The sequence below is a fragment of the Nycticebus coucang genome, chromosome 13 (assembly GCF_027406575.1).
Source record: "Nycticebus coucang isolate mNycCou1 chromosome 13, mNycCou1.pri, whole genome shotgun sequence".
Lineage (NCBI taxonomy): Eukaryota > Metazoa > Chordata > Mammalia > Primates > Lorisidae > Nycticebus > Nycticebus coucang.
In genome coordinates, this window is record NC_069792.1 from 47,364,805 (window position 1) to 47,388,211 (window position 23,407).

At 44.6% G+C, this 23,407-nt stretch overlaps 1 protein-coding gene across 1 annotated transcript; it reads right to left on the minus strand.

Annotated features, from left to right (window-relative positions):
• Nucleotides 1-138: 138 nt before the first annotated feature.
• Nucleotides 139-21,870, minus strand: LOC128563836 (somatomedin-B and thrombospondin type-1 domain-containing protein-like). Its single transcript, XM_053559324.1, has 5 exons — nt 21,651-21,870; nt 11,858-12,052; nt 4,346-4,436; nt 2,412-2,588; nt 139-307 (listed from the first exon to the last, which is right to left on the minus strand). Exons 1-5 carry the CDS (start codon nt 21,862-21,864, stop codon nt 178-180), a joined length of 807 nt encoding a protein of 268 aa, XP_053415299.1. The 5' UTR covers nt 21,865-21,870; the 3' UTR covers nt 139-177.
• Between the last annotated feature and the right edge of the window lie 1,537 nt (nt 21,871-23,407).

The window sequence follows — 23,407 nt, forward strand, 5'->3', positions numbered from 1 at the left end:
AATAGAAATGAACACACAGTGTTCCTTAAGAATCGGCCCCTAAATTTTGTTTCTCTACTTCAGAGTATGACAAGTACATGCATTCAGGGACTTTGGCCAAGCAATTTTTGAAGGGTTATGGAGCACTGAACGTGAGTTGATAATTTTTATCATGTTTCCAAATGCATTTTGAAACATTTAGATCACAATCCATATAAAAATAAAACTATGAACAGCTGGACAAGAACATTGGTCTACTTTCCGCACTTTTTTCCAAGTTCCTTGACATGGAGGATTGCCAATTGCTTGCCAATGGAGAGTTTGATTTCTGAAATGATATTTTAAAAACGTTAGTTACACTTAAAGCAAACTAAAGAAAATTCTAATTTACAGAATTATATATTGAAGTTTTAAAAAATATATTGATGATGTACATTCAAAGTGCATTACAAATTAATTATTAAAAAATGATCGCAAAAGGAGTTTTCCTTCTTTAGGTTCTGTCAAAGCAAATTACCAATTATCCCAGTCCAGGACACCCTCCTGTTGAGGGAGCACTTCCTGTTGAGGGAGTATTTGGGGTTACTAGACTTGCTCTTCCCAATTGCTGATCTGAACACAAAAGTCCTACACAGTGACTTTTTTGTATGTATTTAAATTAGGAGGATCTGAACAAAATGATCTCTTCTACTCTGCTCCAACTTTTTGATTCCATAATAAAAAAATGAAGAAAAGTGAAAGAGCAAAGCCAGATTATTAAAATTATTGTTTCTAAACTCACCAGTACCTCAGCCAGGGTTTAAGTACCCTCTTTATGGGTCCAAATTAAATTATGAATTCATTTAAAGTCAAAATATGGATGAGGTATTCAGAAAAGTATTAAGTCTAAATATTAAGATTCTATTTGATATGAATTCCTGACACACTTTACTGTTCATCTGGGTGTGCTCAGCAGAAGCCTTTAGGCACAAGTGACTAATAAACATAAATTCAAGTTATTAAATATTAAAACATACCACAGAACAATAATTAACAGGAAAGACCTGTGTTTTACTTTTTAATCTTTATTTTTACCAGTTCCACCTGATATAATTAACACATTGACTGCCACACTAGACAAAATGTTTTCCCTTGGGCCATGGTATTTTATTACTTGGCTCCCAAGTTAGAGACATGTGAGTTATGCATGCTTCACGAGGGCCCAGGTTCAAAACTGTCATGAGTTAAATACAACTTACGTGGCAGTTAATGTGCTAAAACCATAATCCATGTGTGACCCAAACTGCCGGGCACAAAGTTAACTCTTCTCTTAGAAGACATTATGAGTGGTGTGATTAGACTTAAACGGTAAATAGGGAGAGGACTGGGATAGATTTCCAAAAAGGTAAAATACTGTGAGGGTTGATTCTTTCAGAAGAACTATGGATTTTTATAAAACTGTTACCCTGAAAAGCTGAGCCCACCACTATGTCAGTCATGATGTTATGAACAAGCTCCCTGGAACAATGGTTCTGGAACCTCACTGCACAAATCACCATGGCAGGGATCAAGAACCTATCACCCCTTATCTGCTAAAGCCAGGCTACCCCTCTTTTTGTCTAGGCTGTAAGTTAAAATCAGAATAATAATAATATTTTGTGACACATAAAAATGATATGAAGTTCAAATTTTCGTGTTTCTAACTGGAGTTTTTTTTTTTTTGAGAGAGAGAGACAGAGTCTCCCTTTGTCACCCTCGGTAGAGTGCCATGGTGTCACAGCTCACAGCAACCTCCAGCTCTTCAGCTTTGGCGATTCTCTTGCCTCAGCCTGCCAAGTAGCTGGGACTACAGGCGCCCACCACAACGCCCGGATGTTTTTTGTTACAGTTTGGTCAGATCCGGGTTCGAATCCCTCAGTATATGGAGCCAGCGCCCTGCTCACTGAGCCACAGGCGCCGCCCTAACTGAAGTTTTGTTAGAACAAACCCAAGGTTTACATGGCATCTATGGCTGCTTCTGTGCTACAAAGTCAGACCTCCTCTCTGGCCCTTTACAGAAAACTTTGTTTGACCCCTGACCTAAAGGTGATGAAAAATAGTCTGATTCAGTTGGTCTGGAGTGGGGCTTGGGAATCTGCATATTTTAAATCTCCATCCCAAGAGATTCTGATTCTAGTGGTCTTCAGAATAGTGCTTTAGAGCAATCAGATTTTGGATGGTCATTTGGGAGCTTGAGCCAAACTCCAGTATCAAAACTGACCCATTTATCACTGGTATATGTCCTCTGAGTCCTGCATGGGGCCCTGGAGTCCTTGAGTGCCAGACGGACAGTTCTCCTCACTTACTGTTTTGACTCCTTGATCCGTTACATCCCAGTCAGCTGTTTGTGACACCGAGAGGACAGATCTCTCAGAGTGAGTAACAAAAGCCTCCAGCCCATTTCCCTCCCTTACCCGTCAGAGTCCAGGCCATCCCCAGAACAGCGAAGGCTCACAGCGTTCATAGCTGGAGGCTGACAATCCACACACACTGTGTAACCTTCTCGGAGATACTGCATCCATCCGGTCAGCGGCCGGTTTTCCAGAGCACAGTGAGGAGTCAAGGACTCTGTCTTGAACTCCATACGGTATCTAAGGCAAAAGAGGCTACGATTGAACACGCTGTAATGAGAGTTGGACCAAAGCTGTGGAAAGTCTCAGGAAGCCTGCCATGCCCACGGGCACCTGGCAGACTGGGCAGGCAGCTCACCGTCACAGAATGCCTCGAAGGTTTCTCTTTTGCTGCCTGTGACAACATGAGACTGATAACCACAAGGGCCCTTTTTGTTCTTCTTTAATCTCTCCTTGAACTATCTGGTCAACATAAATTTGCAGAGATTTGTAATCCTACTCTGGCTAATCAAACCATTAAATTGTGCATAAAAGTCCATGTTTTAACAGGAAACTAGCCCTTGATGACTTTGCTGATATTTTAAAGAGTTACATAAATAGAACATGCGCTTGCTTCAACCTGAGAACCCCTAAGTGTGAGCCTTCGACACACAGGGCAGCGCCTGCACTGTTCTGCATCACGGAAGTTCTGAGGGCTCTTCCCCAACTCACTACCCAGCTCACGGGCATGATAACTGTGACATGAAGTCAAGCATCAAAGGTATACGGGACATCTCAGATGGAAGCATAAATTGGAAGCTGAGATATGTTTTCCTGTGACAGAGGTTAGTATCACCATACACAGAGCTGTAGAAACTCTGTTATTTGTGACCAGACTCTGAAGGCCCCAGCGGAGCACCCAGACATGCACGAATGTTTTAGAATTTTGTACTGAAAAGCAACACAATTTTCCAGTTTTTTTCAGGGAAATAAAACATAGTAGAAACCCTGAGTGCTGCAGAAGAAATTTGCGTTTTCAGTTAAATGGGCTAATTTATTATCCATAGAATTATGAGTTGTGATAGCTTAAATAGAAAGTGTTCAGAGACTCCACTTCAAAGATCTTTAATAATAATTTGTATTTATTAGCAACTAAAGATAACTAGCACCTTTAGTTATTAAGGTAGGAAATTCTACCATGCAGCTTTTCATCAAGTTCCGCCAGATAGCTTAACCCAGATATCTCTTCAACACTATTTCCTCCTTGAATTCCTATACCAATCCCATGTGGTCAGTATTAATAGTCTCATTACTTAAGAAGACAAAATTGATGTGGAGCAACTTATCCAAGGTGCTCTGGCTAGTGAGGGGCAATGTGGGGATCTGATCAAGCAGCCATCTGGTATCCCTTATCTGACATGGAAGAGTGCGCCTCAGGGGAGTGTGGAAGCGTTTAAGTTTATGATAAGACAATTAACAACAATTAAGGTTGTGGGGGGAGGGGAGGAAAAGCAGAGAGAGGGAAGGAGGGAGGGGGTGGGGCCTTGGTGTGCGCCACATCTTCTGGGGGCAAGACATGATTGCAGGAGGGACTTTACCTAACAAATGCAATCAGTGTAACCTGGCTTATTGTACCCTCAATGAATCCCCAACAATAAAAAAAAAAAAAATCCTGTAAACTAAGTGTGTGCCACCTTCAAATTCACCGAACAGAGGTGGTACTAGAGTCTACAGTTCCATAAAGATTATAAGACAGGATCCTTAGCATGACTGATAAAATAACATCATCTCACTTTTATATAGCTTCTTCTTGTTCCCACCTCAGAGATAAATAAATCTTGATAGCCCCACATCAGCAGTGAGGGGACAAGTACTTTCCCAACTCTGTGATAAAGAGTCAAATTTTATCCAGAGTCAAAGAACAAGTAACAGAAGAAAACATAATTAAACTAAGTTGATACTATCAGATAGAACTGACCGTATGGAGTATTCCTGAAAAAACATTTGAGAACACTTACCCAGCATCCTCTGTGTGAGGGGACCACTGTGGAGACGCTGCTCGCCTCGCCCTCTCCTTTTTGAATGCAGAGGTTGTTATAAAGGCCGGGACTAGAAAAGGGAGAATTGCACTGAATACAGGTTGCCAAAGTACTCAGAGCAGCGTTTCCCAGCCTTGGTTTAATATCGGTCTAAATATCTCCATTTCTCAATTCACAGCACACTATCAAGGGGTGAAATGAGGCTATAACAGTGTCCCCAGAACTAAACTCGATAAAGATTTGTGTGTGTGCAGATGGGGAGAGAAGGAACTGCAGGCTTTTGACAAACAGGTTTGTTTGCAGTTCAAAAACAGTGTGATAGCCGGCTGGGGTGGTGCATGCCTAGAATCCTAGTGCACTGGGAAGTCAAGGCAGGAGAATCACTTGAACTCAGGAGACCAGCCTGAGCAAGAGTAAGACCCAGTCGCTACACCCCCAATTAGCCGGGCATTGTGGTGAGAGCCTATATAGTCACAGCTACTCAGGACTGAAGCAGGACGATTGCCTGACCCAGGACTTTGAGTTTGTTGTGAGCTAGGGTGATGCCACAGTACTCTAGCCTGGGCAAAAGAGTGAGACTCTCTCTCTCTCTCAAAAAAAAAAAAAAAAAAAAAAAAATTAAAAAAGTTTTAAAAAAGAAAAGAAAGGAAAAAGAACAACTGTGTGAGAGGAGGAAGAGCCAGGGAGAAATTTAAAAATTGGGGAGGTTGTGGGGGTGGGGGACAAGTAAAAAAAAAAAAAAGTGAGGTAATTGAGACTATACAGTGAAGAGAATATTTTCACTTGTCATCCTCAGTAGAGTGTGATGACACTCACAGCAACCTCAATTCTTGGCTCAAGGGATCCTCCTGCCTCAGCCTCTCTAGGAGCTGGGACTGCAGAAGATTTTCTTAATGAGAAGTCACTTTTTATATTTCTAGGGAATTTAAGACAAGAGCAGCGTAATGCCAGGTAGCCACCTGTTCCCAAGAGCTGCCCATGCAGCTCTGTCTTATGTGGTTTGGCACCTAATCTCCCCTGTACAGAATTTATCCACCTAGACTAAGCCCCAGATTCCCGGAGTGTGTGGGTCTTTCCTGTTATACTGACATGTTTAAGTATTTTCCAAAGAGAACAAATCACACTTTTAAATGTGACCACATTTTTTGCATTTCTTTCTTTCTTTTTTCTTTTTTTGAATGTTTTATTTTTTCTAGTTTTTGCATTTCTAAAAGCCGCAGACAGAATTAGAAAGAAGGAGTGAGTACCTGTTTATTAGGATCCTTCTCTGATTCTCCAATCTAATTATCAAAAACAAACATCTAAAGGGTTTTTAGTTTCCCCATATACTGTTTTCACGTCTGTTCTTCAGACACATGTATGTATTCATTCACTACATGAAGAACAAATTTACTGCTAAATCCATGCAGCTTTACACATCAGACTATTCACCTTTTCAGGGTATGTTTCTTTAGTTCAAAACATTTATGTAATATCCTAATTTGTATTGCATATATCATTGCAAAGGTTTAAAGGTATGGTACTTAATTACAACTCAGGGAAAAAAGGAGGTCGAGTAGTGGGAAGGAAAATATAAATACATAATTCTGGTTTCTGATATAAAAGTTTTATAAAAGGTGCCATAATCATAAAAATAAAAGCTAACAATTATGCACTTTTAAATTTCCGGGAGCAACCAGAAGTCACTTTTCATGTGTACGAATTTATTGAATTCTCCCAGCCCTCTAAGAGAGAGTTCCCATTTTACAGATGAGAAAACTGCGGGGCGCAGCGGTTCTGTGTTAAGACTGACATCTACACGCAGCAAAGCAAGGGAACCACACCGTTGGGTGACAAGAACAAAGTTCCACTAGTTTATGCAGCTTATTTCCCATGAATTATTTAAATTCTGCTTTATTTCCCCTTTCTGTCTCTGATCACCATCGTCTCTGTACAGTCAGATTTAAGGGAGGAAAGGTGACATTTTTAGCCCACTGTACTCAAGCCAGGCATAAGGGGATGGGGAGGGTGGAGGGCACACAGTGGGTAGAGTTACCCCTTTCCTGGGCCTGCCCTTTGTATTTTACAGCCGGCTCCAATGCCACCATCCTCACAAAAACTTTGTAAAGAGGAGATATGCGAATTTTATTCATCAGACACTGTGGCTTGTAAAGATTAGATGAAGGGAAAATTAATATAACAGCAAATGACCAAGCCAGGTCCCCCACACAGATGATACTTGTATCTCCCATGTTTTAAGACTTAACTACCATGTTCAGTGTCCGGCTCCAGGGATTGTGGCGCATCTTAAAAGTGAGCCAGTTACCCCGGGCCTATCTCCTCCAAGTCCTGCCCCTCAGGCCTCGGAGCTTGGTTTGGTGGCACATTCTATTTCCAGGGCTCCTTCCCCATCAAGGAGACCAAAACCCTTCAGTTCATAGTCCAGAAGCTAGATCACGTGGAGGTCTCCAAACCAGAATCACTCTTTACTATTCCCCACAAATTCAGTTTTCATCACTTAAGGGTGGTCGATAATTTAGAAATGGTTTTTGCCTTCAGCTCTATTTCTGCTTTTGTGTGGAAGCAAATAACCAGGTTCTCTGGGAAAAGGCTCTCAATAAATGTTAGTTCCCCTTCCTGCCCCTTTCCTGGCAACTAGTACAATATAGTCTTTGTTTTCTGGTGACTTGCCAGCTTTTCTGGTATTCTATCAGCCTACCATTGTCCGGTTTTACAATAACTTTCACTTCTGAAAGCATGGCACCACATGTACTTACTTTGAACATGAAAGTAAATTAAATTTGCTCTGAGAATTTCATAAGGCTTTCTGACACATGGGGCCTCACGAAAGTGAGCTTAGGATCACATAGTGCAAAAGAGAATAAAATGAGAAATTGACAGTTAACACCGACCCAGAAGTGTACAGTTTATAATATGACAAATTGATCTCCTTTTAGAAAGAGAACACCCATAAACGATTGTCAGTAATGTGCAAGGAAGTCAATAATATGTCTTTTTTTGATTTTTTTGATAAAAAAATCACAATATATATTAAATGCAATAGGAAAAATGCATTAACTACTTGATCCTTAATAAGAGAGCTTCAGGGAGCACATTTCATTCACTGTTTTCACAAGGTGTTTATTCTATTTCTACTTAGTTATAATCATGATTTTAGTTCTATTGATGGCATTTAACAGAAAACCAATACTGAAGGGGGAAAACACCCCAGGACTTAGAGCCAAGAGATCCAGGTTTGATTCAGGTAGGCCTTCATTTGTGCTGTCACCTCTCAGAACTCCAAAGTCCTTATCTGTAAACCCAGGATAAGAACCAGGCCCCACCTCTCTGTGGTAGGCAGAATAATGGCCCCTTAACGATGTCCACGTCCTCATCCCCAGAACCCTGTCAATATGTTATGTTACATGGCAAAGAGGAATTAAGGTAACAAATGAAATTAACATTGCTGCTCAGTGGACCTTAAAAGTAGAGGATTGTCCTGGATTATCCAGGGGGGCCCAATGACATCACAAGGGTTCTTAAGAAGAGTCAGTGAAAGGGAGAGGTGAGCACAGAAGAGGCAGGGAGAGATGTGAAGTTGCTGGCTGTGAAGTCAAAGAGAGAGCCACGGGGAAAGGACGCAGGTGGCCCCTGGGAGGTGGAACTGCAAGGAAACCGATTCTCCCCCGCAGCAGAGTGCTAGGCCCACGCCCGGGTATTCTAACCCCATGGGTCTGGGTGGGGCCGAGGAACTTGCATTTCTAACAAATTCTCAAGCCATGCAGATGCCCCAGGGAACAACTGGACTGGAAACAGGGGCCCGTCTTTCCTGACCAGCATGTGAGAGGAGTGATCCTCACCAAGACATACCCAACATGAGGGGATTCTTGGGGCCTGAAGTCTGGAGGGGAAGTGCCAGCAGCCCCACCCCAGTCAAAATTTCCCTTCTCTTATCAAACTAGGAGATTTCATTTTATGGTTTGGGAAAGGAAGGCGGCTGTTATGTACAGACAAGCCTCCTAACGCTAAGGCAAAGTCACTAGCAAATCCTGAGTGTCAGGAAAGACAACCTAACCTTATTAAAGTCGTGCTAGGGGAGTGTGGCAGACAGAATGGTGAAGGGATGATGTGGGAACATGAGTGTTGGGGTCTAATGCAGCCACACATGAACCCCTTCTCCTCCTCCTCCTCCTCTTCTCCTAAGACAAAGACACAAAGGATCTGGCTGCCCCCCTTCCCAAGTTCATACCAAAAACCCCTAACCTTCTGGGCAAGCTGTGAAATTTGCTCACCCTCTAGACTCCATATAAAAGGGGTGTCTAACTGCCCCCAGGTGCTGATGCCACCTTTGTATTACCCGAGGGGAGGTCGCTTTCCCCTTTCAATAAATCTGGCCGGAACATCTTCACTAAGGCCTGGTCTCTGGGCACCACCACTTACACCTTTCAAGGAGGACATTTGGAGGTGGGCAGGACAGCCAGAGGACAAAGGACCAGAGATGTCCAGGCAGAGAAGAAATCCCCAGGGACTGGGTGTGGGCTAGATTTGCCCAGGGTCACACTATCCCTCTGACCGATGAGGGTCATACTCCCTGGGGTCTTTGGCCCATGTTCCACAGGGTCTCGTGCATGGACTTTCTGTCCTGTTGTAAAGAGATCCAGGGCTGGGAAGGGGAGCCCGGCAGCCTGGTGCAGGCCCTACTGTGCTGTGGGAGCACTTTCTAGCAGCCAGACCTGGCAAATAAGCAGACAGTTGGCCTTTCCTGTTGGCCAATGGGTCAATTCCGGGTTTTTAAGAACCACCAAAAAAATCAATAATGCCATACAGCATCTTCCTCCCTGAGCCGTTTCTGTTGCATTTCTGCAGAGTCTGTGAGCTGAATCTGTTGTATTCCATGGCTGTTTCTGGGAGAGAGCACATTTGAAACATTAAATGATTTCCCTGTGAGCTTAATATGACTGTCTCCACTATCAGAGCAATCTTTCCAAATCACACATCTGATTACATCGACCCCTGCACAAAACACCCCAGTGGGTTTCCAGAGCTCTTAAGATAATGACCAGAATCCTAAATAGGGTGTTCACTGTGCTTTCCTCATGCTAGCCTTTTTTGGGGGCTTCTCTTTGGAGCCGTGTGCCTCCCCTATATTATATAAATGAACCAAAGTCAATCCCTCACTGTAGGCTGAGACCCATTAGCTTAAAAGCCTGCTAGTACCAAACCCAAATTGTTACACATCCAACTGTTTTAAAATAATCAAACAGGTTTTAAGTTGTTTGAGGCCAGAGACTGTTTTACACACCCGTGAAACCATACCCAGCATCTGCTGGCCTCTGATAGGCTAGAGCAGCGATTCTCAACCTGTGGGTCGTGACCCCTTTGTAACAATGAAAATACATCCTGCATATCAGATATTTACATTACGATTCATTAACAGTAGCAAAATTAACAGTTATGAAGTAACTAGGAAAATAATTTTATGGTTCGGGGTCACCACAATATGAAGAACTGTATTAAAGGGTTGTGGCATTAGGAAGGTTGAGAACCACTGGGCTAGAGCCTCCTGCTATAAGACACCAGAGTGGACCCAGAGATGACCACTATGCTCCTGGTTGACGCCTCACTGACACTTAAGACTTCTCTCCCGGCCAGGTGTGGTGACTCATGCCTATAATCCTAGCACTCTGGAAGGCCTAGGTGGGAGAATCACTTAAGCTCAGGAGTTCAACACAAGTCTGAGCAAGTGTGAGACCCCATCTCTACTTAAAAAAAAAAAAAAGAAGAAGAAGAAGAAGAAGAAGAAAATTCATCCATCAGGGCAGCAACTGCCCAGCTTCTTGGGAGGTTGAAGCAGAAGGATCCCTTGAACCCAGGAGTTTGAGGTTTCTGTGATCTAGGCTTATGCTATGGCACTCTAGCCTGGGGCAACAGAGTGAGACTCCTCTTAAAAAAAAAGCTCCTCTCCAATTGCCCTCTCCCTCAGGAGTTCCTGAGCCACTTCCCCTTCTGGCCCGTTTGGTTCCATCACTCCCTGGCCTCTGGACAGTCCTTCCCCTCTCCTGCAGCCCTGTCTAAGCCCAATAAAACTGGCCCAGTATTACTGCCTCTCAGGGTCGAATCTCTGCCTTTGACCAGCTACCAAATCCCTCAAAACTCTATACCCAACCATCAGGTCTAACCATACTGGCCTGTTCTCCAGGCAGCTTATATATCTCAGCCCGTCTCCAGAGAGGCCCCTGCTCCATCCTCCCTCAAGATCAAGAGGAATTACCTCATTACACCTGCTCATAGCTCCAGGAGCCTCTTACTACCAGTTGCACTAATTATCGCAGCTGTAAATTACTCGGATTTTAACTTCCTGGTATTATCTGGTTATCGCACTTCCTTCCCTTGGGCTGTTATCTGTAGGACAGCAGATATCAACTTTTATCACCATTGTAAACCTGGCACTCAGCCCAGCACCTGGCATCAAACGCACTCTCAATAAATACCTGTGTGTGGAATAAAGGAGGAACAAAATTACTCCATGCGGACCATGTTGACACGGAATTTTCCATGTTCCTATGAAAAACATACGGTCTTTCCTATCCTGAGAAGTCAGGGTTTTGCCCTATTGGATTCAATTCAGATCAACACATCAGCCTTTGTGTTTATGGTATTTCTTTGGGAGCTTTGTATGGCTACTTGATAACCAGAGCAGTCTTTTCAAATCACAAATCCAATCACACCAGCCCCAATCCAGTGAGCTTGAGAGGAGGGGCAAGCGTTTTAACAGAATCATTTATCGGTTGGCGCCTGTGGCTCATTCGGTAAGGTGCCGGCCCCACATACGGAGGGTGGCAGGTTCAAATCCGGCCCCGGCCAAACTGCAACCAAAAAATAGCTGGGCGTTGTGGTGAGCGCCTGTAGTCCCAGGTACTTGGGAGGCTGAGGCAAGAGAATCGCTTAAGCCCAAGAGTTGGAGGTTGCTGTGAGCTGTGTGAGGCCACGGCACTCTACCGAGGGCCATAAAGTGAGACTCTGTCTCTACAAAAAAAAAAAAAAAAAAGAATCATTTCTCACTGTTTAGAAATTTACGATTTTCCCAACACTATCACACACACACGTGTGTGTGTGAATTAACAGGAATTAAAGTGGAAGGTGAAATAGAATTATCTTTACCGACTCTTACTGTCCCGTGTGAGATATATATCATCGTCCTATCTAAAGTCCTTTAACCACCAACTTGACCCTGCATGTGGTTTATTTCACTACTGAGTTCAGGCACGGTGAAAAGGGCCCTCGGGCTGTAAAATACACCTGAGGGAACAGGGGAGAGTGGGGGGATTTGTGCCGCGGGCGACCATTCCTCTGTTAAGCATTTCCTGACCTTCTTATCTACTCTGGACAGGCGGGCCCATCCCGCTGCCTGCAGAGCGTGGAACTTTCCCTGCAAGGCCACGGCCTTTTATGGGATGAAGTGGCCAAAAAGTCATCAGAGATGCTGAAAGCAGCAGTGTGAGATGCCAGTACCGAAGGCGTGCGCGCAGTCCCGGCCCTGCGCGGTGGAGTACTCCAGGCAGCCGGCTCGCTCTTCCAGGGGCGGGCAGGGCGCGCAGCCATTCTCAGGCTCCTGCCGCACAGAGCGCCGCCGCACGCGGCTTGTGGGCTTGCACTGGTCCGCACAACCGCTCCAGGGGCTCCACTCCCCCAGGAAGCACGGGTGAGCTGCAAAACAGGGCCGCACAACAGGACGCTCACCTGAGTAAACCCAGTCAGCCCACCAGGCTGCTCCGGCCAACACAAACAGTCGCGTTTAGCCCTGCATACCCTCAACTTCCCCTTGACTTGGGCCTGAGTCGGAACACAAAGCCTCAGCAGGTTCCACTTGGCGACGATTCCATATGCCCACCGTCCTGGTTAACTGATAACCAGCTCCCCCTTGGAGGATACCCCGGGATCCTGAAGGTGGGTGTGAGCCAGGGGCACACACCCAAGTAAACGATGCCTTGAGGGTTCTTCCTCATATCCCAGGGCTGAGATCAGATCTTTGCTTTTGTTTTTCCTCAATCTTAATTTTATCTGTCCCTGGTCCTAACATTTTTGTTATAACAGCAGTACATTCTCATTGTAGAGTGCATAAGGAAAATAAGTATAAAAAAGAAAATGTACTTTGCCCACCAATAATCCCATCACCTGGCCAGACGGGTTCTCACCAGCCAATGCGTCTCTGTGAGGAACTTGGCTTAGGGCCACACACAGGGACTCTGACGCTCCCAGCTTTTCCCATTTATTCTCATTCTCCATGACTTACAGGTTCATAAACTATGAGGGTTGGAGTTTACAGATGATCAATTAGAGCCTCGGGAGAAGTAAGGAGTACTCAAGGTCGTGCAGGAAGGGGCAAAGTCAGCACAAGAATTTGGCATGGAGTCTCCTTCTTTCTATCCTACTGAGCTGCTCCTCCACGCCTGTGCTCAGCTCCCAGCTCAGAGTGCCAGGCTGCTCCTTGGAGTCCAGCAACACGTCTTAGGATTCGCCTGATAGACAAGTCAACCCTGTCCTTGATTCTGAAGTCCACTCACCAAGTCTGACAATGAATTAAAAAATGAAATTTCCTCAGCCTGCCTGCAAAATAAACATGGTTTTTCACATGTGACTATCCCATTGAAAGTTCTAATGAGTCTCTTAAAAGGACGGTAATCAGTTTTTAAATTGAATTATTCCAGGACTTGAAATTAAATATAAGAAAGAACAAGAGACAAATGATGTGTCTCTGAGCTACACACCGAATGTTTTTCTCCACAAAGTATAACCCACTTTCCTTATCACCCTCGTACTTGGAAGTTCACAGTGTTTTGTACAAGAAAGCACTCAGATTTCTTTGAAAAGTTGATTTCGACATCTGATAGTTTGTACTTGAAAACTCATTTTGCCTCTCAGCACACTCTAGTTCACAGCTCATGGTTCTTAAGGACGTGTTATTTGGTGCCGTATAGCCACCTGTGACATGAAAAGGAACACACACAACATAAACATGACAGTAATTCAAACTTTTTCATACTGCTTGAGAATATGCTTTCATTCCTCATCTAAAAATCCATAGTTATCCCATGGCAGCTACCTAAGGAAGCAGGAATGAACCGCATCAGAGTTCATTCCTAACATCCACTGTGTGTACATCTTTTGGAAAATCAATAACAGGTCACTACCTGCTCTCCTCATCTCTTGTTGACCCCTCCCTTTTTATTATTTTGATTTCATGGGAACCAGAAGGCATTTAAAGAGATGCCCTAGACTGTGAGCTTGTTGAGAAGGACTACTTTCATCCTTAATTCTTTCTTTCATTCTTTTTATTATTATTATTATTTATTTTTTTTTTGGCCGGGGATGGGTTTGAACCCACCACCTCCAGCATATGGGACCGGCACCCTACTCCTTGAGCCACAGGCGCCACCCCTATTATTATTTTTTTAAATAGAGTCTCACTATGTCACCCTCAGTAGAGTGCTATGGCGTCACAACTCACAGCAACCTCAAACTCTTGGGATCAAGTGAATCTCTCGTCTCAGTCTCCTGAGTAGCTGGGACTACAGGTGCCTGCCACAACACCCAGGTATTGTTAAGATGAGGTCTTGCTCTGGCTCAGGCTGGTCTTGAACCTGTGAGCTCAGGCAGTCCACCTGCCTCGGCCTCCCAGAGTGCTAGGATTACAGGCGTGAGCCACTGTGCCCAGCCCCAATCCGTGACTTTAAAAGCCCCATATAGAGAATTAATCAGAAAGTTCTGGAGTTTAGGACAACATCTGATGGTTTCCTTGTGAGACAAAATTAGAACACTTACATAGAATTATATGAATAAAAAGGTATTACACAAAATATTTTGTATTGGAAGATTAATCTGGGGGAATTTATTCCTCTTCTGTACCAAAGATTCTATTCTTGACTAGCTTGTGAACTTTTGATTATCTGCATCACAAGTTATCATAAATTATAAGAGATGTTTGGTCATGGTAGTTTAGGGAAGTATGGAACTTCTAACAGATTTATTACCACAAGTTGTATATTACAGTACATAACACAAATTTCCTTTTGAACTATTACATAGTATTCTTGTTCTCTTTCCTGCTGAAGCTCATCTAATTCACATCTATATACAGCATATAAAAATGTTGCTTCTTACAATCCAACGTTTTCAATCTTCACATGTAGTTTCACCAGCTGTTAACTAGATACCGACAGACTGTGGTACTAACGGGTGGCAGGATTACCTTCGATTCCAGGTTTGTTACATCTTCTTGAGTGCTTAACAGTTGGGATGTGGTGGCACCATCCACCTCTTTTAGGGGAAGGGAGCCTGGATTTAATGTGTGCCAGTGACCTCAGCAAGCTCATTTTTTTCTTTTCTTATTTGTTTAAACTTTACCTAATAGTTAGGTAAAATTTCACCAGAAGTAGCCCATGACACATGGATTTGATAAGCGATTTATTTGGGAGATAATCCCAAGAAGTACCATACGGGAGCAGAGACAGGGAAACAGACATAGCCAGGTGTGCCTGCGATCGCAGACAATCCAGAGGGTAAGTTGGGAAGATGGCTTAAATCCAGGAGTTCAAGGCCAGGCTGAGAGAAAGACCCCTGTATCTAAAAAAGTTAACAAATTTTAAAAATTTTTAGAAAAAGAATCAGACATAGATGAGAACAGAGACATAAAATAGACTAAACTCTTGCTATAGGCCTAGTGGACACTGCCAGCTTTCTGCTCATTGGAGAGCAAGACAATGGATAGAGACCCAGAGTGCAAGGAAGTGTCAGGTGCCCCCTGATTTACTGGTTCCCTCTTTCTCAAGAGCTTTCTGGGTATTGACTGTCTCTCCATCACAGCCAGAGGAGAATGGCCGAGAGCAAAACATTTATATATTTTCATAACAAATCTGGACACAAAGGTAGGATTCCTTTCCACATGCCCTAATAGGGGTACCCACTCAAATCCAAGTGCAATTACATTAACAGATGCATCACTCATTTTTTATGATAAAATGACTTAAACTCCCTTATTTCATTGACATCCAAACTGCCTACTTTTACTTGAAAGGTCCTATATGACCTGGCCTCTGCCCGACCCTGGCCTCTCACCTGGAATTTTCCTTCCCCCACCCTACGCTCCACCCTGATGGGCCTCTACCTCTACACACCAAGGTCTTTCCCACCCTTGAACCTTTCTCTGCTGGGGATGTTCTCCCCAGGCTGGGCATGGCTGTGTCCCACTCACCCTTTAGATCCCATGTGAACTATTTCCTCTTCAGGGAGTCCTAGCTTTTCTAAGCAGTTTCCCAGACCCCCTATACACACACACACACACACACACACACACATAATTATTTCCCCTCAGAGGTTGGTGCTCATTCCCGGTAGCATCCCCACTATTTACAATCACATACTTGTTTTGTTTATTGTTGCTGCCCTCAAGGATCGTGATAGTTTTTCATTGCATGCCTAGCACTCGAGATGCAATGCCGGTAGGTACTCTGCAAATATTTGTTGAATGAATGAATGAGATGGCATTGGGCAAGTTTCTCCTCCTCCCTACATGATGTCTACATTGAAACTGATTTTGGTCTGTTCATATCACCAGTAGAAGCCAAAGCACTGATGGAGGCTCCAAACATGGCACGTCAAAAGCAAATCAGAAACTCTCACAGCCAAAACCATGGGATTCTAACCTTGGCTCAGAGTTTCTGGGCAGTTCTGGCTACAGTGGCCCCAAAGAACGTCCATTGGAAGGAGCGTCATTTTCTGTGCCTTAAGCTTAGGTAGTTCCCATCTTCTCCCGGCAGCCACAGCTCCTCAGAATCCTTTCTAATGCATTAGTATCGCCTGCCAGTACCACATCTTGAAAGAAACAAGCCTCTTAATTTTATTTTCTGAGGCGTGAAGTGGCATTTCCTTTTATTTGATCCAAATTTCTCTCACTCAAGAATTTCAGAATATAGTAGGAAAAAAAATCTATGCTTATCTTTTCTGTTTCACTCGTGGTCTTGCTGTTTTGGAAGGTCCCCTTCCCTCTCAGCCAGAATTTTCAGATTCACGTCTCCAGCTTTTGGAGCCGTCTGTCTAGAGCCTTTGCATCTCACACTTGCCACTGGACTTTCTCCAGGCTCCTTCACAGCTGGCTGAGTTGCACCAGCCAGAATAGGACACCCTATTCTCAGGCTTTCGGTACCAAAGGGTCATTTTCAAAATGTTTTCCAGATGCTTGCCTCGGTGATGTCCACACCCAATGCACACACATACATGCACATGCACTCATGCAGAGCAGCAAGTTGAGCTGATAGCCAGAGCTATTCATTTTATAAATATAGTTCAGATTATTTCTTCTTCAGCGTAAGGCCTCATTCTTGTTTTCATGCAACAATGTCTGCTTGGTTAATCACAGAGACTCAAGCACTCTCCTTTGTAATCTAGCCCTGATTGCTTGGCTTTTTGCCACCTAAAAGTTGAAGGCTACCCAGGAGCAGGTGCTTTCTCCCTCACATTGCTAAATTCAACCTCATCATTCCTCTGGAAATGTTTTACCTGACCCACAGCAGTACTCATGTAGGTACAGCTGTTGTTTCTTAACATTCTATGGAGGAAAAGTAAAACCCCCCAACACACACACACACACACACACACACACACATCTCAGGGTGACACAATTTTAAGTATATGTCCTCCCTTTCTCTCTCTCTCTCTCTCTCTCTCTCTCTCCATTTGTACATCCTTTTCTGCGGAACCATTTCAAAGCTTCCCTGAAAGTCAAATGTGAGTACATTTCCCAATAGCTTATCTACCTCCTCAGAAAGTTCAAATGAAATCATCGAGTATTTTTTTTTTCTCTTGCAGAAACCATGTTATCACTCCCCCGTTTTTTTTTTTTTTTCTTTCTTTCAAGATGTGACCTGGACTAGTTCATGAAATGTTAGCAAGACAAATAGAATTTTACACATCATGTAAAACCAGAAAAAAGGATAATGAATGAAAAAGATAATGATGCTTTTTCTCTGGATAACAGTTTTCCAGGGGAGTTGCTTTCTTCTTGTGTGAATTTCTGTTCCAAATTTTCTGCAACAAATATATACTTTGTAGACAAGGAAGGAAAATTTTTTAAAACGGAAAGTGGATACACCCCAGATGGCAGTGGCCTCTGAGATAAGGCCAGAGATAACATCTTCTAGGTGGAACGCCTGATCGTGTTCTTTTGACAAACATTATCAAATGGGATCATGATAGCCTTTATGGGGTTGCAAAGGGAACAGGGCCCACCTGCCCTTAAGGAGCCCAGAGTTGATGCGTAGAAAGCTTCCTCAGTGTTTATTTGGGACCTACCGTACAAAGTACACAGCCTCTCATAAAGCCTCATTTTTCAGAGGCAAAAAAAGAAAAAAACAACAACATCTTGTTTACAAGTGTGGGCTCTGAATCCAGATTACTCGGTTCAAGTCTCGATCCGTTGCTTACTAGTTGTGTGATCCTGGACAAGTTACCTAATCTCACTGTGCCTCTCTTACCTCATCTGTAAAATGAGACCAAAATGAGGGATAACTTAAGTGGGCTGTGAGATCCACGTAAGTTAATAGCTATGAAGTGCTCGGGACAGTGCCTGGCAGGGAGTAAGTGCTGGGTAAGCGTTAACAACTTCTCCCTCCTTCACCGCCCACTGCGAGCTGCAGCCAAATTCTGCTAAGTCAAGTCCTTTTGAATACTGGCTCCAGGCCCTGCTCATTTTTTCTGCAAAGGCAAAGGCAGGGGAAACCGTCTGATGTCCCCTGAGACTGTTACGGCTCCGTAAGGCCTCGGTTCTCTAAATTTTTTTGTTTTGGTTTTTGAGACAGAATCTCACTCTGTGTCCTGGATAGACTTCTGTGGGGTCATCATAGCTCACAGAAACCTCTAATTCCCGGGCTCGAGTGATCCTCTTGCCTCAGTCTCCTAAGTAGCTGGGACTGCAGGCACCTACCACAACACCTGGCTATTTTTTCTATTTTTTTAGTAGACACAGAGTCTCCATCTTGCTCATGCTGGTCTCAAACTCCTGAGCTCATGCAATCCACCTGCCTTGGCCTCCTAAAGTGCTAGGATTACAGGCGTGAGCCACTGCAACTCGCCAATTTTCTAAATCTTCATAGATGGTAACATCTTTGATGTAAGTTTTGGAGCCCATAGTTTCAAGCATGGTGATCATTTTCTCTTCAGATACAATGTCTTCAGATTTTAGTTAGTTTGTTTCCTAGACTCCGCATAAATCTAGGCCATGACACTGGCCTACATAGGCTACTCAATATTTCTCCTGCTCCCCTTGGGTTAATTTTACCCTTTCCTTAAATTGATCATCTCTGATTCAATGTAACCTACTAATTGCATTAGCATGTGAACTCTAGAACCCCAGCTGGTAAATTAGAGATTGGGGTGATAATCAAGTCTCCCAAGAAATTCTTTCAGGTAGCTTAGATCCATGTCCCCACTCTTATTTTTCCCCAACCCTGGCCAGTGGAGAATTTTTCATCCTTTTCTTTCTGGAGATGGGGACAGAACGTGATACATCATTGGATGGTACCCACGCCATCATCATTAAGAGATTTTCCGAGATAATTCCTTTTAAGACAGATTTCTTTTGTAGTCTAGTAATTCTATAGATGAAATAACATTTTTATTTTTACATGACGACTGAAACACAAAAACAAACTTTCTGCTTAGAAAAAGCAATGCCATCTCATCTCTAAGCCATGCCAAAAACCAAACTCATTTATCAAAATGAAAAGATCAGAAGGAACAGAAGTAAAGCCTGCTTTGATATACTGACTCAGTTGCACTTTTCATGCACTTTGGTGTGGTTTTATCACTCCCCTTTTATAATCAAACGCTGGCTTTAGGCCCCACGAAGTTGAGTCCATACATAGTACTCCGATGTCAGAAAGCCAGTAGTTGGCAAGGTAAAGTCTGAATGCAGTGTTCCACCTTTAGGGGAAAAATTGAGGCATTCAGGTTACTTCTAGGGAAAAAATTCACAAATAAGAGTAAATATTTGGAGGGTAGACTCTGTGAAAAGGCTGCATTCTAGGAGTTGCCCCCAACCACCTCCCAGTAGCCCGGACAGTTCTGAGTTTGGCAGGTGGCCTGGTGAGTGTTGATGGGCACAGCTAGGGCACTCGTCCAGGGCTGAGCAGGCTGGTCCCTTTGCTGTCATCGCTAGCCCTGACAGATGAGCAAGCTCAGTTTCACCAGCAGCCAAATTCCAATTGTCTCTATTTTCTTCTCCCTTCATGAGAAACTCCAGGTGCGAGAATTTACCAAGAAGGAGCATTTGCAATCCCACACCTGCTTCCATCTAGGCCTGAAAAGCCTCTGTTGACTTAAAATTCTATCCATGATTTCTTCGTGACTCGGGAAGGCCATCGCTTCTCTTCTGTGCTTGCTCTCCACATCTGCTATGTCCACCTCCCAGACTGAAAAGAAGAGATTTCTTTTTGAACAAATAAAGACTTTGAGGGTTTGGCAACCCGTTGTTAGCACTGCTAGACCTCACTAGAAAGAAAGTTATTCTCACAACATGCCCCGTCTTTGCTCACTCCTCTTCTGTGCCTGCCTCTCCAGACCTGGAGCCTGTACCATCTGAGCTGTTCACCATTTTAGCCTCGGGGCCTGGTACAGGGCCTGGCATGAGCAGGCTGACGTCCACAGTGACTGCTGGACCTCATGTCAGGCCTCTCGCTGAGAGCCCACTTCTCCCTCCTCCAAAAAAAGCCTATTACTCATTCCCCAGGTCCAGGCAAGCCTGTTCCTTCCTCTGGGAAGTCTTCCTTGAATTTCTGGGGTCTCTGAAGTGTGGTCCATGCTGGAGCTCCTGTTTTGGTATGAAGCACGTTGCACACATTGTTTCCTGTGCTGCCAGCTAAACTAGGAACTTCGAGAGACCAGAGACTGCATCTGTCTATTCCCCTGCTTGCCACAGATCTGGGCACATTATCTGGGTCACATCAATCCTGGGATTTCCTATAATATGAAGGCAAGGCCCTCATGGGAAAGCAATTCTGCCACAGCAAGAGAAGCTTGGCCTGAGTTCTCCAGGGAAATGAAGCCACCAGTTTAGGAGGCCGTGCAGAGGGGCTGGGGACATCCGGTTTCAGGACACCACCTTTCCTAAAGAGCTGACTATTCCATCTTACCTTAGTACTAAAATATCCAGGCCATGGAGCAGAAAAGGGAAAGAAGCTTATCAAAAAGAATAGCAATATTCATAGGTAAATCATTAGCTTTCAACCAGGGTCAAAAAATCTCTAACACATTTCAACTGCGTTCTTTCGGCATCAGGCCCGTGTTACTGGCCCACAGTGGGCTGGGGGCCTCTTTATCAGTGAAGAGGCAGGTGAGGTGCTTCTCCCATGGGCTTCAGGTGCCCCAGGCAATGACTCAGCCCTGAAGATGCCGAGGGTTCTGTGTGAGGGATCCTTCGGTGCCAACCCTAGCATATGTGTGGCTTTGGGGGTGATGTGACTCACAGAGAGCAAGGCTCCTTTTATTTCTAGAGCTGGCTTCTCCCAGGCATGCCTTGTTCTTCAGGACTATACTCACCATTTCTTCCTTTATCCTTTAATTCAATGAAAACATTTATTAGCCCTTTACAGGGGCAAGAAATATGAGATACTGTGGGAAATGTAAACGAGAACAAGACTGATGCTAAAGCAACATGACCAAGATAAAAACACAATTTTGAGATAAAAATCCTTATCATGCTTCACATATAAAACTGAATTCCAAGAACGTATAGCCCACCTAGTATAAGGAAGGGGCTGTACTATTTATTGGGGTCCAGAGGTCCCCTAAGTACTTGCTCTGCAGAAGACAGTGCCCTCCCTTGGCACACGCTTGCCCTCCACACCCCTCACCAGGCCCCCGGACGCCTGAGGGCTAACAGAAGGAAAGGGGTGGGCCGGGCCACTGGCCCCTGGAACCTCTCAGTGTCCTTTCTCCAGACCGGAGCTGGCCTCACCCAGCCAGAGTTCCCGCCACGCAGGTGGCTCCACACCCCTCCAGGAGGACAGAAGGCCCCAGCCCCTCCAGGCTCTCAGTAGAGGGGGCTGGGAGATCTCCTGATGGTAGAGGTTGGGGAACCCCTGAATGCAGAGTTTAGGGGTCGGCTGGGTCGAGGCGACAGGAAGACCCTGTGATGAATGGAGCTGGGTGTACGTGAATGGCGGTACCTGGGATGGAATGGAAGGCGCTGGGGGACGCCTGGCTCTGGGGCTGTGGTCCTTGGCACAGGTCACGGCCTCTGCCCCACCCTCACCTGGGCACGCCCTGTCGTAGTCGAAGCAGCAGTCCCCGGTGAAGCGACAGGCTTGGTCGCAGAAGCACGTCCCATAGACCCTGTCCAGCCTCCAGCCGCGGGCAAAGCAGGAGGGCTCCCGGCCGGGGCAGCAGCGCCCGGCCTCGGCGCAGCCGGCCAGGGCCCCTGGCCACAGCCGCGTCAGGGCGCACAACGCCACCCACAGAGTTCTCATGGCCAGCGCTCCGAGGATCCCGGGGCAAGTGTTCTCAGAGATCCGCGGCTCCCGAGCTGCGGGAGCGGCCGGCGAGGCTCAGCCGGGCTCGGTCCCCGCCCTAGCGCGGCCCCTCCCAGGCCCTGGCGGCGCGCCCGTCGGCCGGGCCTAGGTGGGGACCGCCATCCCGCCCTGCCCACCGACAACCCCGCGCGCCCCCGCCCCGGCCTCGGGACCTCGTGCGCCAAGCGGGAGAGGAAAAGCAGGTGTTCCGGCTGGGGGTGGGAAGGGCCTGGAGCCAGGACGGGGCGGCCACAGTCCCTGGCTCACGGAGGTGCTTCCTAACCTCTGGGGACATGTGGGCCAGCTGGCCTTTTCCCTCTAAAGCTACGAGACCGCGAGCGCTGGCTGTGCATCTAACTGACGGGTGTCCCCAGCACCTCGCAGGCGGGCCACCTTGCCTTCCTTGGGCAAACTCCGTTCTGTAGTTTTTCTAGCCGCCGAGAAGTGGGCAGATCAGACCAAAGCAGCATCCTTCTCTCCTGCCGCATACTAATAGTGGGGGGTTTCTGTCCCGGGAAAATGCCACTTTGTTCCACTTCAGAGGCAATTAATGAATATCAAGGAAAGAATAACTAAGATATAAATTGTGCTCTGTCGATTTCTGAAAAGAAACCCTGCTTATTGATACTGTAGAAATAACCTCCATTTTAGTAAGTATGTGCCTAACTTTTTAAATAGCCCCCCCCCATGTGTTACATTTTGTGTACATCACTTTATTTTTTCTTGTTCACCAATACTTATCCTGGAAGTTTCATTTTATAATGTGTTCTTAAGTCATTTAATATATTTTTTTGGTGAGAAACCAGGAAAATAACATTTTCAGCATGTGTGAACCTAAGAAATCAAATTAATTTCAGAGACTAAGTTTCTTTTTTTCTCAACAAGGACTTCTCATAGAAGAATTTTCTTTCTTTTTCAGAGAAAAGTAAAAAAAGTAAAAATAAAAAACTTTACTACAACAATAATAAAACGATATAGTAATCAAGCATAAAAAAACACACTGTAAAATGAAAGAATTGTACCTTATGAACTCTAACCACAGATGAAAAGTTTGACCAGTGTAGAATGTAATCTTATTTTATTGTTCAAGGAAAAACACTCTAAAGTCAGAAAAATTCTTTCTTTGTAGGCTTATACAAATACATTCTTAGCACTGGAAATTTATTTTGTTTCCCTCTTTAGGTCTGTTTTACTTTTGCAGTTTAAATAAATAATGCATACTTCTTTTTAAATATCTTTAGTTCTTGGTAGCTGGAATTAAATAACTTTGCCAGAAAATTATACCCTCTGCCTTTTCTCATGTTATAGGTTTTATGAGCAATTTTGTACTCATTCATGTAATTTATCCCCACACCTTCTCTGAGGCTATCTACTTTATAGAATGTCTTTAGGCGGATATTTTATCCTGTAATGCTGTAAGAATCTGGAATAGTTCCAGAAAGATATAAAGGAAAATGATCTACTGACAAGCTCATTTTCAGGACTCAAATATGAAGTGCAG

What these genes read in the sequence shown, in the direction of transcription:
- LOC128563836 (XM_053559324.1), bottom strand. Translation starts at nt 21,864, where the DNA reads ATGAGAACTCTGTGGGTGGCGTTGTGCGCCCTGACGCGGCTGTGGCCA. An exon ending in CCTCACACAGAGGATGCTGG is followed by an intron (nt 2,589 to 4,345) that starts GTAAGTGTTCTC and finishes CTTTTGCCTTAG; the next exon opens with ATACCGTATGGAGTTCAAGA. An exon ending in GATGGCCTGGACTCTGACGG is followed by an intron (nt 308 to 2,411) that starts GTAAGGGAGGGA and finishes ATATCATTTCAG; the next exon opens with AAATCAAACTCTCCATTGGC.